The sequence below is a fragment of the Eleutherodactylus coqui genome, chromosome 11 (assembly GCF_035609145.1).
Source record: "Eleutherodactylus coqui strain aEleCoq1 chromosome 11, aEleCoq1.hap1, whole genome shotgun sequence".
Taxonomy (NCBI): domain Eukaryota; kingdom Metazoa; phylum Chordata; class Amphibia; order Anura; family Eleutherodactylidae; genus Eleutherodactylus; species Eleutherodactylus coqui.
Genome location: NC_089847.1, coordinates 77717342 through 77733326, shown reverse-complemented (window position 1 = coordinate 77733326; position 15985 = coordinate 77717342). Strand labels below are relative to the sequence as shown.

At 42.7% G+C, this 15985-nt stretch overlaps 1 protein-coding gene across 1 annotated transcript in view; it reads right to left on the bottom strand.

The window, feature by feature from the left end:
- The window catches only part of EDC4 (enhancer of mRNA decapping 4), a 226702-nt gene that overhangs the window by 82050 nt on the left and 128667 nt on the right, over window positions 1-15985 (bottom strand). The window contains exons 14-15 of the mRNA XM_066582703.1: window positions 9306-9400; window positions 2524-2702 (exon numbers count right to left, since the gene is read on the bottom strand). Of these exons, the coding sequence (XP_066438800.1) occupies window positions 2524-2702; window positions 9306-9400 (274 nt within the window). The remainder of the gene's footprint in view (window positions 1-2523; window positions 2703-9305; window positions 9401-15985) is intronic.

The window sequence follows — 15985 nt, the reverse complement described above, 5'->3', positions numbered from 1 at the left end:
CGATGTATGGCAAATCTTGCACCCACAGGAAAGGGGCTACTTCTATTTCTCACCAGCTATTTTCCATTAAAAACTGAACTCTACAGGACTGCCCACTGTCCCCAATGCTATTGCAATGGACAATCTGGCTTCAGCTCTCTGGAGCAAACTAGATATATGTGTCATCATCATCGGCCGGAAACAATACAAAACAGCCCTATATGCTGACCACAACCTTTTTGCACGTCTCGCAGCCTTAGCCTTGCACTTCTCTCCCGGTCATCTTGAGAGAATTTGCACGCTTCAGTTATGTCAGCAATTTTAAGGTCAACATGTACATGATCGAAGCTCTGAACAAATCTCCCGGCAGAGGAAGTCAAACACCTAGCCAGTCATTTCCCCTTCAAGCGTAGGTCCTCCTCCCTGAAGTATTTAGGTGTCCACGTATCTGCTGAATTGTCCCAGTTATTCCAATTAAATTACGCTCCATTGCTGGAGAAAACAACTCGGGAGTTGAAAGCCTATGCCAGGAAACACCACTCATGGTTTGGACGAATCAATGTTCTTAAGATGGACATAGTTCGCAGATTCCTCTACCTCTTCCAGATGCTCCCTATTACAGTCCTGGCTCAGTACTTCAGACAAGTTCAGGCAGTCTTTCGGAGATTCCTTTGGGGTGGTGGGGAGGAGGCTGAGCTATTGCACTCTATCTCGCCTTAAGTCATGTGGAGGCCCCGAATCCTAAGCTCTACTCCTCAGCAGCTATACTCACTAGATTGCTTGAGTGGCACTTCTGCTCAAGAGCCAAAGAATGGGTGGAAGTAGAGCAAGGATTAAACCTAATATCCAGACCCTACCTTGGCTCTTTGCTAGGGATAGACTCCCATCGACATCACACTCTCCGCTCACAGTGAACTGCCTGGAGGTCTGGGATGGGTTGGTAGCTAGTGGGAGTCTCCCAGTGCGCAATGGAGTGTTGGCCCCTTTGTTCCATAATCCTGCATTCCCTCCTGCACAACACACAAACAAATTCATGTGCTGGAAAGCAGCCGATAACGTATGGATGACAGAGGTAGCTCCAGATGGGTTCTGCCCTTGTTGACCACACTTCAGGCCAGATACCCAGAAAAAACACTTCTAGTTTGAACACAGGCAGCTTTCGGCCTTTCTCAACTCAAAGTTAGCACTGCTCTCCATCATCCCTGTACGCTTCTTGGCAAAAAAAAAAGGCATCTTTCATCACTTACTTACAGCAGCGACATAGAATTTGTCCAGGAATTGGGCCACCTGAGACATATGGAGGAACTGATGGCGGAAGACCACCCAGAACGTGGCGACTCCTTGGGAAAGTGGGTAGCCTGGTCCTTCTTCCTGAAGTCAGAGTTCCAGGAATTCTTGGAGTAGATGAGGCAGTGTGGACAGGAGCCTTGGAGCGAGAGGGTGCCTTTAATTTCACAGATGTACCCCTCATTCCCCAACCCTTTATCCATTACCGTACCACCCTCTCTACCCTCCATACTCCCTTTCTTTCTTTTGTTACTCTTCTCTCTTCCCCATTTCTCCTCTTTATACACAAATAGACATTGCTCAATATATTAAACTGTTCAATAGCAGTCAGTATCCTACTGACACAAGACGAGACTATGGACACAGATTGCTTTGATGCTGGTACCATAAGCAGCAGAGGGTTCCACTGGGGTATCCTTTTATGGCTGTAGGTCAATGAAGCTCAACGTTAAGGGACTATCATTTTCTCACTCTGGCATATCTAAGGTGCTGAGAGCATTTCAAACCATCATGCAGACTTTGAATTAGTGCTATAATTTTGAACACCGTATATGGTACACACATGTAACATAAAAAAAAGCCTACATGCTTTTATTTGCACCACACTTTGACCCCTCTGCATGACCTTTGGTGGATGATTTTGGCATTATTAGATTTGGTTCATCCTTACCACCGCCGTAAAAATCATAAAATTTGAGTTTGATACAGTGAGTGACCTGTCAGGCCAGATCAAAGTTCCCATGTTAAGTCTAGCAGCGCTGTTGTGCTTCAGCCAACAACGCCGCCACAGAGTCTCGAGCATTGGAAGACCCAGCCGTTGACGGCGAACAGTTCAAGGGGTACGCTCAGATGGAAGTTGGTACACTGATAATGTAGTTTATTCTGAAGTCCTTGCCAATTAAAATAAAACACTTAAAACATTTACAAGCACTTTTCTAAACATTTTATGTTTGCATAGCGAACATCGGGTAGATCTAGTGCTGTTAAATATTAAGAAACAGATTAATCATAACATAACAAGAGTAAATAGGGTAGGAGCCTACAAGTGATGGTTTAAAGTTACTTAACTACATGTTTTTATTCTTCTACCTTATTATATGGTCCCACAAGCCTTTTTCCCCCCCCCCCATATTGTATATTTAACTTGCAAAACTAACAAAATAGTTTAAAACATAAAACGGAGAAATAAATCTTCGGTAATCATAAACATGTAAGCAATGAAACGCAAATACTAAAATAAGAACTTTAAGGATTTACCTGTTGAACTGTAACGCTGGGCATCATGAAAGCATCAGGTGTCAACAGTTTAGGCTTCGAGTTTGTTGGTAGCAGTAAAAATTCTGTGGAGGTTCTGAGACTATCAGACTGAGATTCATGAAGGGATTCTGAAACAGGCAGCCTTTCAGTTCCAACATCTATTATTTGATCAGGAGGTACTGAAAGCAAACAGACACAATGTTGATATAATTGTAAATAACTGTATTGTATATATACAACCATATGTAACTATAGACAAAAGAATGGGGATATGTATTACAGATAAATGGGGCGGACAGAGTGCAGAGGGTCTCTGTGCAAAGAATATGCCTGGCCCACCACCCAGAAAAAATATGTATTATATATCAATATCTTTGTACACACACATACATATATTACACATACACCTATCAAAAAAATTTCTCCCCTAGAAAAAAACTGTCTGAATTAAATGAAACTTTCTATGTGTCATTGTAACATGGATAGTAGTAGTAGTTTATGGCAGAAAACGGAACACTTAAAGGAAGTCTCTAGTACCCTGTTGGGCCGCCTCTAGCTTGGATGGAAGATGTGATACGAACGGGCATGGAGGCTCTAGTACGCTCTTGTACCACCTCTAGCTTCGATGAAAGATGTGATATGGGCAGGCATGGAAGCTCTAGTACCCAGTTGGGCCGCCTCTAGCTTTGATGAAAGATGTGATACGGGCAGGCATGGAGGCTCTAGTACCCTGTTGGGCCGCCTCTAGCTTGGATACAAGATGTGATAGAGGCAGGCATGGAGGCTCTAGTACCCTGTTCGCCCACCTCTAGCTTGGATTCTAGGTGTGATACTGGCATGAAGGCATACAGGTTCCGTATGGTATGCTGCAGCAAATTGGTCTACAATTGCCGTAACCAAGCCTGTAGACCATGTAAACTTGTAGGCTGTGGAAGCTGGCATCTCAGATTGCCCCATACAGATTTTATTTGCGATAAATCTGGCGACTGGGCAAGCGACAGAAGTGTGATGTTGTGTGTGGGCAAGTATTACTCTGCTGTAAACCACCTCTTGGAAGCCCTGTCATGAGAGTAACACAAGCCTGCAGGATGTGCTGAGCATATCACTGAGCTGTCATTGTTCTTCGTACCCCTATTAGGGGTGACAGACTGTCGTATGCGATTGCACCCCAAACCCTCACACCAGAAGTGGGGACAGCGTGCGGCTCCAAGGCATAGGCAGAATTGAAGCGCTCACATGTAAGTCTCCAGACACAAATACAGCCATCGTCAGCGCCCAAACTAAGCCTGGACTCATCACTGAAGACATCCAGGTTCCAGTTTCACCGTTCATATCACCACCACAAACGGAGGTGATGATGGGTGGGTGTCAGAGGCAGTACACGTAATGAGTGCCATGAGACCAAAATGTCTTTCAGCCAAGCACCTGAAAATCGTTCTGATTCACACATGGCCTGTAACGGTCTGGATGGCAGACAACAAAATTGTTGGAGCTGCTCGTGCTTGTCATACGCTCGGATGATCCTCTCTACTGGTGGTGTGTCATGAACCCAGTCATTTTGTGTACATGACCTCATGCATCTATTAATCCCAACACCTCCTAACAGTCTGGTCAGAATGGCCCAGGTGGTGGGCAATTTGTCGATATGACCAAACAATCTACCATCCTTAATCTGTTGACCTCCACCCATCATAATATAAACACAAAGTGAGAAGCTGAGTACATGTATATGGCACTAGGATTGTAACAAATATGGCACAAGTACCAAACAAAACTATCCTCACACTGTGACCATGAACAAAATATGCCACATGTTGTGCCCTATGATTAGAACATGATCCCTTACACTGTACCACCTGCATTAAAAAATATAGAAATACTTGCTTCTGCTCCCATGCCATCACCCTATTTTTTTTAGTAACAGCTGATGACCCAGAGGAGGAGGGAGAAGCGGCTTCTTTAGTACACAGTGCTCAATGAGTGCTATGGACTGCCCTCTCCTGGTTCTCTTCCTACCTATCTGACCGCTCTTTCAGTGTCTCCTTTGCTGGCTCTACCTCCCCTCCTCTTCCCCTTGCTGTTGGGGTCCCCCAGGGCTCTGTCCTCGGCCCCCTTCTTTTCTCTATCTACACAGCCCCTATTGGACAAACCATCAGGAGATTTGGCCTCCAATACCACCTGTATGCTGATGACACCCAGCTATACACCTCTTCCCGTGACATCTCTGCACCTTTACTCCAAAACATCACTAACTGTCTGTCCGCTGTCTCTAACACCATGTCCTCTCTCTACCTAAAACTAAACCTCTCTAAAACTGACCTGCTGGTATTTCCACCCTCCACTAACCGACCTCCTCCTGACATCTCCATCTCAGTGTGTGGCGCCACCATAACTCCTAGACAATATGCCCGCTGCCTTGGAGTCATATTTGATTCTGATCTCTCTTTTACCCCCTACATCCAATCTCTGGCCCGAACTTGTCAGCTGCACCTCAAGAACATTGCAAGAATCCGCTCTTTTCTCACTGTGGACACGCTAAAAACGCTTACTGTTGCCCTCATCCACTCCCGGCTCGATTATTGCAACTCGTTGCTGATCGGCCTCCCCTGCACCAGACTCTACCCTCTCCAATCCATCCTGTATGCTACAGCAAGGCTCATCTTCCTGTCCAGCCGCTACTCGTACGCCTCTGCCCTGTGCCGGTCACTGCACTGGCTGCCCGTTAAATACAGAATTCAATTTAAAACTCGCCACCTTCATCCACAAAGCCCTCCACAGTGTAGCGCCCCCTACATCGCCTCCCTCATCTCAATCTATCAACCAGCCCGGGCTCTCCGCTCTGCTAACGAAACCAGATTGAGCGCCCGTTTAATTCGAACTTCTCATTCCCCCCTCCAAGACTTCTCCAGAGCAGCACCGGTCCTCTGGAACGCACTACCAAAGGCTACCCGAGCAATCCAGGACTCGCAGAACTTCAGGCGTGCTGTAAAAACGCACCTATTCAGGGAGGCATACCGAATTCCCTAAACAAACCCCTTTGTACTCCGCCTGATAACATGCTCCCTGACCTACTGACTGCAATCCCTGCTAGCCATCATAAACCGCTCCTGCAGTCATACTGTTTCTGCCGTCACACGGCTAAATGTCTGACCATTGTCTATGTGTATAGCACCCCTCACTCTCCACCTCGCCATACAGTGCACATCTCCAGCCCCTTTACCTTCTGTATCACCCCATTACTTGTAGTATGTAAGCTCGTTGGAGCAGGACCCGCACCCCTATTGTTTCCATCAATTGATTACTATGTAACTGTGGTTCTGTAATGTTTGTACTTTTGTCTTTCTGTATCCCCTGTCTATGTAAGCGCTGCGAAATATGTTGGCGCTATACAAATAAAGTTTATTATTATTATTACTACTAAAGAATGCCAGTAGAAGGGTTTCCTACAATACGCGAGCCGGAAGTCATGTGACCGCCGGGATCCCCTGGCACAGCAGAGCTACAGGGTCCTAGCAGACCCGGATTAGCTCTGCCAGTGACTATTGTCACTACAGGGGATGCTTTCCTTGTAACTGGAGCTCCTATGGATGCCCCAGCTACAGTGAAAATTTTTTTTTAAAAACCATGTGAATGTTCCCCAGGAGGTTTTATATGACGTCATGGGGGGCATAGATAGTAAAAAAGTTATTCCATAAAATCAGTAAAACAAAATTACAGAATAAAATAAAAATATATACATAAGAAAGAAAATAACCCAAAGCAGACGCCAACCAAAACCATTGCCATATGCACCCACTAATCCAAGACCATACTACTTATATATCAAAATGTCCAAAACAAAATGAGGAATTCATTTCCAAACTTTATTTTAGCGTTAATATACCAATTTAAAAACAAAAAACTATAAGTGTTTTAAAAAAGATTTCCAGGCTATGTATCACTATGGGAGCTGCAGAGCACACTGCCACAAGCTGTGACACAGAGTAGTGCAGGACTTTGAAATAAGAAGCAGGGAGATACTGCCGATCTGCTGGCAATCTCCCGCTTTTCATTTAAAACTCCTGCACTGGTTTGTATACAGGTTGTCATAGAAACCATCGGCTTGTCAGAAGCAAGCCGATGATCTCTGTGGCAGGGAAAGCTGGAGCTTGGCTATTAGAGGATAGCCAGGCACTAGCTCTTACAGCAGAGATCAGAGAAAACCTCCGATCTTTGCTGTGTTAACCCTTTACATACTGCAGTCTATGTGACTGCAGCATGTAAAGGGCTGACAGAGGGAGGGGGCACCCTCTGTCAGAGGACAGCCAAGCAGCAGCTCTTATAGCAGAGATCAGAGAAAACATCTGATCTCTGCTGTGTTAACTCTTTACATGCTGCAGTCTATGTGACTGCAGCATGTAAAGGGCTGTCACCATTGGACCCCCTGAATGTGATCAGGGGGTCCTCATGGGTCTCCGTGGAAGTCCCCTAAAGGGACAAAAAAAAAAAAAAAAGGAAAAACATTATTTAAAAAATAAAAAAACAAAAACACTTGTCTCCCTTTACTTTGTAACAAATTAAAAATAAAATTACACATGTGGTATCCCTGCATCGTAATGACAGAGAAAGTAGTACATTATTTAACCCCTTAATGACACGGACCCTTTTTTTTCTTTTTTCCCATTTTTTTTTTCCTCCCCGTTTAAAAAAATTATAACTTTTTTATTTATCCATTGACGTCTCTGTATGAGGGCTTTTTTTTGCGGGACGGGTTGTATTTTTCAATGGTGCTATTTAAAGTACCATATAATGTACTGAAAAACTTTTTAAAAATTCTAAGTGGAGTAAAATGAAAAAAAACCCGACATTTCGCCATCTTTTAGTGCGTCTTGCTTCTACGGCGCACAAACGGCAACAAAAAGGACATGATAACTTTATTCTATGGGCCCGTATGATTACGATACCAAACTTGTATAGTTTTTTTTTACTGTACTATTTTTTTCAAAGACATTACATTTTTTTCAATTATGTTCTGCCGTCATTTTGTGCGCACGATAACTTTATTTTTCCGTCGACGTAGTTGAGCAAGGTCTCATTTTTTGCGGGATGTTCTGTAGTTTCTGATAGTACCATTTTGAAATACATACGACTTTTTGATCGCTTTTTATTGCGTTTTTTCTGGGTAACTAAAAAAGTGCATTTCTGTCCCTTTTTATTTTTTTTGGACGACGTTCACCGTGCGGGAAAAATAATGCGCTACTTTGATAGTTCGGACTTTTACGGATGCGGCGATACCAAATACATATTTTTATTATTTAGATTTTTAAATAATAGATATGGAAAAAGAGGGGTGATTTAAACTTTTACAACATTTTTTTTTTTTTCAATTAAAAAAAAAAAACTTTGATATTTTTTTTTTTTACTTTACTTTGAAGTCCCCCTGGGGGACTTTAAGATGCGATGCGTTGATCGCTCCTGCAGTATGATGTAATGCTATAGCATTACATCATACTGCTTTTTGACAGGCAGTCTATCAAGCCACCCTGTGTGGATGGCTTGATAGGCAGTCTGTTAAGGCAGCCCTGGGGCCTTTCATTAGGCCCCCGGCTGCCATGACACCTGCACGGCTCCCTTGATCTCACCGCGGGGGGGCCGTGCGGGACAAACCGAACATCATTCGGGGGATTTAAATGCCGCTGTCAGAATTGACAGCGGCATTTAAATGGTTAATAGCCACGATCGGCAGCTCGCGGCTATTGCCTGCGGGTGTCAGCTGTTATAAACAGCTGACGTCCGCACTGTATGAAGAGAGGTTGCATCTCAACCTCTTTTCACACATACCCCGCGGCCACAAGACGTACCGGTACGTCCTTGGTCGTGAAGGGGTTAATCATTCTTTTTGGTCCCTTTTTCTCCCCTCCTGGTTGTACACTGGACTATACCTTCACAGGAGCGCAGGGTTATCAATATTTTCATTTGAGGCTTGAGAGAGGTGCATTATGTTTTTAAGATTAGGACCCAACTGAATGCGTCACCTGCGCATCACAGATGGGCACAGGTTTTGAACAAAATAGGTGCAAAGAGCCCTGCAATTTTGTACACTAAGGCCTAAAGTCCACGGCCGGGTCAGATTCCGCATGTGGGAAGTCCGCAACAGAATCCCACCCTGCCCGCATCCGGGGACACATATTTAACTGTGTCCCGCATAACAGCTTTCTATTTCACTGTCAACCGGCCACACTTTTTTTTTTAACTCCTGCTTTGCCACGGTATTCACGGCCCGTCCGCAATTCAATTGCAGACGAGCGGTGGATCGGACAGCTTCCATTAACCTCAAAGGAAGCAGCGTGTGTGGGATCCGCAGCAAAATGGAGCACGCTGCGATTTGTTTTCTGGACTGAAAGGTTCGCAAAACAAATCTGCATGCTTTAATGCATTTCGGACGCCCTCGTATCCCTATGGGTGACTATTTGCAAATCAAACTCGCCTGTGGACATGAGGCCTTAGTAAATATAACAGTTGTGCAGTCTTATTCAGGTATTAAGTGTATTTGAGTATCTAAGGTGCATTTAGCAAAGCCAGACTCCTACTGTACACTGATGAAGGGCAAAACCCCTGAAACAGCTGTATGTACATGGAGTCTGGCTTTGCTTGTAATTCCCGGTCATTGTAACAAGGCTTGTATAAAAAGTCTGATTTTGGCTTGAAGGAATGCTGCCTTTCGCTAGGAGGCACTGTGGAGGATTTATTCCATCTCCCTTTTTTGCTCATACAAACACACTAAAAATTAGGACAAGTCATACCCAAATCGTCATTTTCGTCCTTTGAAGAAAGGGCAGCCAATTCTGTTGAGGGGCCCTGGTGTGGTTTAAATCTGATTTGCACATTCTGCAGAGCCCTAAAAAGCAAGGACACGAGCATTTAAACAATTGATAATGCAGTTTTTGAGACAAAACAAAACCCCCACTTTTTGTCCAAACATTTTTTTTTATATATATATATTCTTTTTTTCAATTTTGTTAAAATGGGAGGAGGGGTTCAAACAAAAAAAAAAGGTAAATCAATTTAATAAAATTATCCCTCCCCAATTACCTTCTTCCCAGTAACCATTAATTCACAAGACGTTATTTCAGGCTAGAAGATTGACAGCCCGCAATTGGATGAACGATGTGGTCTCTAATGCCACTTGATTTGGGTTTATACTTCTAATTTCTTGGAAAAGCTCGGCATGTTGGCAACGTATCTACTTCCTTTAAGCCACTATGTTGCACACTGATATCACTGAAGCTGCCAGGTTACTAAGGGTTAATGACGGATTTATGCCGCGTTTCCTGCGGCAGAATAATGCGGCTATTAGATTCTATTTAACCTAATAGCTCAGTCCTCACATGAGGATTCTGCCGCGGATTTACGCCTCGGGAAAAAATTGCGGCACGTTCTATTTCAATGCGTTTTCTCATGGTGGGAGGTCTCCATTAATATAGTATTAATGCAGACTGCAGAAAAACGAGGTACAAAACGATTGCCAGCGGGCACTTTCTCATTTATCCCCGCGGTGTATCCCGCTCTGTCTGTGGGCATGACCCCTTAGGCTGTGTTTAATACATTGATTTTACCTCCCTATTTCTCTAACAAGTTGTTAGGCCATTCTAGTAATGAGTCTTAGACTTTGCTTACCCATCTGTATCTGCTGTTTTAGGATTTTGGCTCCTGATCGTAGATTTTTCTGGCTGTATTCTATCCATGTCATATTTATTGTGATTTTTTAAAAATATATTTTCTCTATCTTTTTACATAATGAGTGCTTTCTTCACTAATGCAAAGCCGGACACTTATTGGTTGAACAAGTTGCTTTAGTATTTTGATTCCACATACTCTAGAGTTTTGTATAGAGAGGTGGATACTTGAAAACTTAACTGGTACTCTTTGTATGCTAACATTTTATATGTTTTCTTTAAATGGAGCTTTCCTGAAATAAATAAAATTGTAAAAATGAGTTAGGCCCCCTGTCCACGGTCGTGTATTCGCCTGCGGTAAACCACCGGCGAATTACGCCAGCCGACGCTTTCCATAGCATTGCTATGGAAAGCGCCGGCCCCTGTCCACGAGCGGAGAATCACTGCGATTCTCCTCTCGCGGAGGGCTGACCGGCGGAGATTCGGCGGCGGCTCCTGCAGCGGAAATCTACCGCGGGACTTCGCAACGCCCGTGGACAGGGGGCCTTATTTGTGAATTAAAGTAAATACTTTTAACTCACTAGGCTTGCAGAAAAACTGGAGTAAGAGAAAATCATTTCTGCTCTTTTCTGTGACTAGCTGAGTACATATAGAAGAATATAGCAAGATTTTGGTGTCACTTTGTTTTTTCTGTGCAGATTTACCTTGTAGGCAGCTTAATTTTAAAATTCTGACATGCATCTATGTGGGTGAAATGCTTTAACTTATACAAGTGGTACTGAGATGGTTTTTGGTGACATATTGTGCTTTAGGCTGCCTGTCCATGGGCGTTGCGAAATCCCCCGGCGGATCTCCGCCACCAGGAAGCAGAAGCCAGCTGACTGTTCTCCGCACTGAGCCTATCTGACAGATAGGCTCACCGCGGAGAATTGCCGCAAATTGCAGCATGCTGCGATTGCCGCCCGTGAGCGGAAAATCGCTATGATTCTCTGCTCGTGGACAGCGGGGCTGCGCTTTCCATAGCAACATTATGGAAAGCATTCACTACGTTCCCAGCGGCCGGATTATCGCAGCGGAAAACACAATGAAAATTCACCCGTGGACAGGCAGTCTTACATGAGTGGTAAATTTTATTTTAGTTGATAGGTTGTATTTTATTAAAAAATCCTAAAAGGTTGGAGTAGTGCTTAAAATAGGGACTTGGGGTGGTGGGGGGGCAAATGCACACAGTGACCTGGGACTGAGTAATGAGAAAAGGAATACAGTAATGGGGAGGTTAGTCCAGTTTGATCTGGCAGAATAATTAATAGAGCTACTTGAAATATATAATAACCAAAAACTTCAAAACTGTATGGGGACTAATGCTAGAAGTCTAACCAGAAAGCTTCATGAACTGGAATCATGTGAGGAAAACTATGATATAGTACGAATAACTGAGGTCTGGTTGGATGAAAACTGACTGGATGGCTAATTTACGGAGTTACACTGTTCAGATGGAATTGTACAGCCGAAAAAGGGGGGAAATATTTGTCAATGTAAAGTCCTGTTTAAAGTCCACACTATGTGAAGATATAATACAGGGAAAAGTACATAAAAAGTGCCATAGTGCATACACCAAGCTTATTAACAGTAATACCAAAAATGCCCAAAAGGGCAAGAAACACCCCTGTTGAGTATCATCCAAAAAGAAAATATATATATATATATATATATATATATATATATATATATATATATATATATAAACCTATAGAACAAAATACTGAAAGGCATGGGAAAATACAAACAGCTGCCTAGCAAAACTGGGAGCACAAATCCAGCTATAATATACATAATTCAATGGTGCGGCAATATGTTGTATATTTTGATTTTTAGAGCTCTTCATAATGGCTAGCAGCTACATATATTATGCAAGTCACTGCTACAGACTAATGACTATGCCTAAACAATAAATCACCAGATCTGAGTATTTGAGCTACAAAGAAACATTGAACCATCCCCAACATATTTTGCCATCGTAGTGGGGTCCACAGCGTTCTGGGGTTATTAGAAGTGCACCCACCTATATTACAGCGGTTATATTACATAAGGGAGGGATTCTCCCATTTGACTGATCAGTGACAGACACTGCAAACTGGGCAGCCAATGGAAAGAAAGCCAACAACGCTGTACAGGTGTTTAAACCAGAGTGCTTCCCTCATACACTACCAATCCCGACATAAGATGATGTAATCAGCCTAGTGAATGGCAGTTTGGCCTTTCCAAGCATGTTCATTGTGCCACTTCATAGAATGGTAGAATTCGAAAGGACCTCCAGGGTCAGCAGGTCCAACCCCCTGCTCAGTGCAGGATTAACTAAATCATCCCAGACAGATGTCTGCCCAGTCTGTTTGAACACTTCCATTGAAGGAGAACTAACTACCTACTCATGGCAACCTGTTCCACTCATTCATCAGCCTCAATGTCACAAGTCTTTTCTGTCTCTCCGCCCGTTCAGTTTCATCCCATTGCTTCTAGTCTTTTTGGTAAAAATTAGAAAAGATGATCCTTCTGCAGTGTGACAACGCTTCAGATATTTGTAGACAGCTATTAAGTCCTCTCTGCCTTCTTTTTTGCAAGCTAAACATCTCCAGATGCTTTAACCGTTCCTCATAGGATATAATTTGTAGAACACTCACCATCCTGGTTGCTCTTCTCTGAACTTGTTACAGTTTGCCTATGTCTTTTTTAAAGTGGGGTGAACTACACACAGAAGTCCAGATGAGGCCTGACTAAGAAAGAGTAGAGGGGGATAATTACCTCATGTGATTTAAACTCTATGCTTTTCTTAATACATCGCAAAAATGGGTTTGCCTTTTTTTGCTGCTGGATCATACTCTTGACTCATATTCAGTCTGTGATCCATTAGGATACCCAAGTCTTTTTCACATATGCTGCTGCTTAGCCCAATTCCTCCCATTCTGTATGTGCTTCTTTCATCGCCCTCATCCAGGCGGTTGACCTGCTTGTAGGCAGGGCCCCTTCCATCTCCCTGCTTACCTTGGGGCCAATTTCCCTTCTTAAAACAAGCCCTTCACAGATATAAACTAAAAATAACTTTATTAATATCCTTTTAAAAACATATATGGGCCGACAGACAAAATAAACACAAAAGACAAGGGATTTACATACTTATCATAATGAATCACTGAGCTGTCATGAGCTACTATCTTGTAAGATAAAATTGGCTGTCGGAATTCCTTTAAATAGATCTGACACCCATAGAACCTCTGTATTGTGTCCAGAATTATATCTTATTTGGATAAACAGAGACTGGAGTGTTATCGCATTTCAGTATTGGAAATTTTCTGATGAATAGCAGCGGTCCTGCTGTATAATCCATCAGTAAATCCCTTGTCTTTTGTGTTTACTTTGTCTGTCGGCCCATATATGTTTTTAATGGGATATTAATAACGTTTTTTTAGTCTATATCTGTGAAGGGCTTGTTTTAACATATACATATATAGACTCTCTTGCCTCTGAACAATTTCCCTTCTTAAGTACTCCTGTCTGCTGGGGTCAGCTGCCAGTCACCCAGTCTGGTATAAAAACCAGGTTGGTTGGTTAGCCCAGTGGGTCCGCATTACAAAATCCATAACACAAGTGTTCACCATCTCTCTGCTTACAGATGGACCTGCATTCTTTTATTCCCCCAATAGCACAGGGAAGATCAGTTGATGTTACATCTACTTCCTGAAAGAAAACCGAAACAAAATAGGAATTCAAAAGTTCGGCCTTGTCAACATCATTTTTAACCAATTAACCATTTTCATTCAGTAAACATCCTATTGCATTTGACTCCTTTAGTTTTTGACATACCTACCTCATTGCTTTTATGTTTCAACGGTTTTTATTGAATTTAAATATTAAAGTTGACAACACTCTGCCGCAATGACCCCACGCAGGGGGATATATTATGGTCTTTTCATTGGGGAACAGAGTAACCATTTTTTCTTAAAACTATATCAAATAAAAGTAAATACAGGGTTCAATTTCAATTTGCAAGCAGTAGAATTACAACAAGTTATTATATATCTCACATATTCTAAAAAGGGGGGGGGGGGGTGAACAGATCTCGATATCCTCTACACCCGGCCTGTTGTAATTATTGCAGGGCGAAAAAGTTTGACGTTAATTAGGTGTCTTATTTAAACTTTTGGTAGTTTTTTTTAAATTTTTAACAAAGTCTTCCACTTATAGTCTAATAAAATTGTGTAGGTTGGGAATATTAATGTAAGTTATTCAGGTACTCCATACTTTCTCAAATTGTAGAGTTTTATCTTGGCGTATAGCTATAAGTTTTTCATTCAACAGAGTTCTGTTTATGCGGGATATACGGGGTTTGAATGGTAGTGTGGGCTTCCGCCATTGCTGTGCTATTAAGATTCGAGCTTCCATAGTGATATGTTGGAGTAGTTTGAAAGGAGAGTTGCGTGTCCCTGTGGGTTTATTTCCTAGCAATAGGATAAATGGGTCCAGTCCAAAGCTCATCACCGTCACTGAGGCTATGAGGGGAGAGACCCTTTTCCAGAAGGCCTGTGCAATTGGACACGTCCACCATATGTGATGATGGGAGCCCGTGTCATTACATCCTCTGAAACATAGTCAGGAAACTTCCGGGTATATCATGTTTAGTCTCCCGTACTAAATATGCTCTGTGTAGTACCTTTAAGGAGGTCTCTGCCAACTGTTGTTGCTTAGGGTCTCACAGCAGTGATGCCAACGGCCCAACGATAGGGTAGTGTTAAAGTCGGATTCCCGTTGTAACATATATGGTAGCTTGAAGTCCAGTAGTGTACTATTTAGCATAGCATAAAAGGGATATAGAGTGTCTGGATCTGTGGGGCAGAATTTACACATGGTCTCCATGCGATTCAATTCTATCTTTATCGATGGAGTCAACATTGAGGACCAGAAGTGGAAGACTTGTATTTTTCTCCACCATTCTTGAGGTGGTGGTCTATAACGATTGGTAAAGGAAGACATCGAGATCAGCTTACCATGAATTAGAAAGTCATACAGAGATGTCAGGTTATTTGTTTTCCACCATGTGAATTGAGCAGCTTCTAGCCCAGGGGGAAAGTATGGGTTGTGGAGTGGGGGTGTCAGTGGCGATGGGGTAGGGTGTAGGTTTAATTTAAATCTAGTCTGTCTCCACAGTAGTATGGAGAGAAGGGAAAAAAAAAAAAAAAAAAGAGTAAGGTGAACTAGTTTTGAAATTGGCTGGTAGGGGTGTTTTTGTCCACAGTAGTGCTGACCAAGTGAATGGTGGTCCACAGCGGAGATTGGGGTCCAGCATACACCGGAGGTAGCTGAGCTAACCGAGCGGCTTTATAGTACTTTAAAATGCATGGCACTGATAGTCCTCCATATTTTTTGTGAAGGCACATTATAGATTCAGAGATTCTGGGACGTTTATGTGTCCAGATGAATTTAAATATTTTCTTTTGGAATGTTTGTAGATCAGAAACTGGGACCAGGATAGGGAAAGTTCTGAGCAAATACAGTAATTTTGGGAGTAGGGTCATTTTGATACTGTGGATACGTCCGATCCATGAGAGGTATGGGCTTTTCCATCTTATTAGGTCTAGGGTCAGTTGTCTAAAGAGTGGTTCGTAGTTCCATTTATACAAGGTATATGGTGAGTTTGTAAGTTTAATCCCTAGGTAGGATATGTAGTGGTGTTGGGTTTTAAATTGAAAGTTGATTTCAATTAGTTTTTGTGTATTCGATGGAGTGTTGGAGTGAAGGATTTCTGATTTCGACAG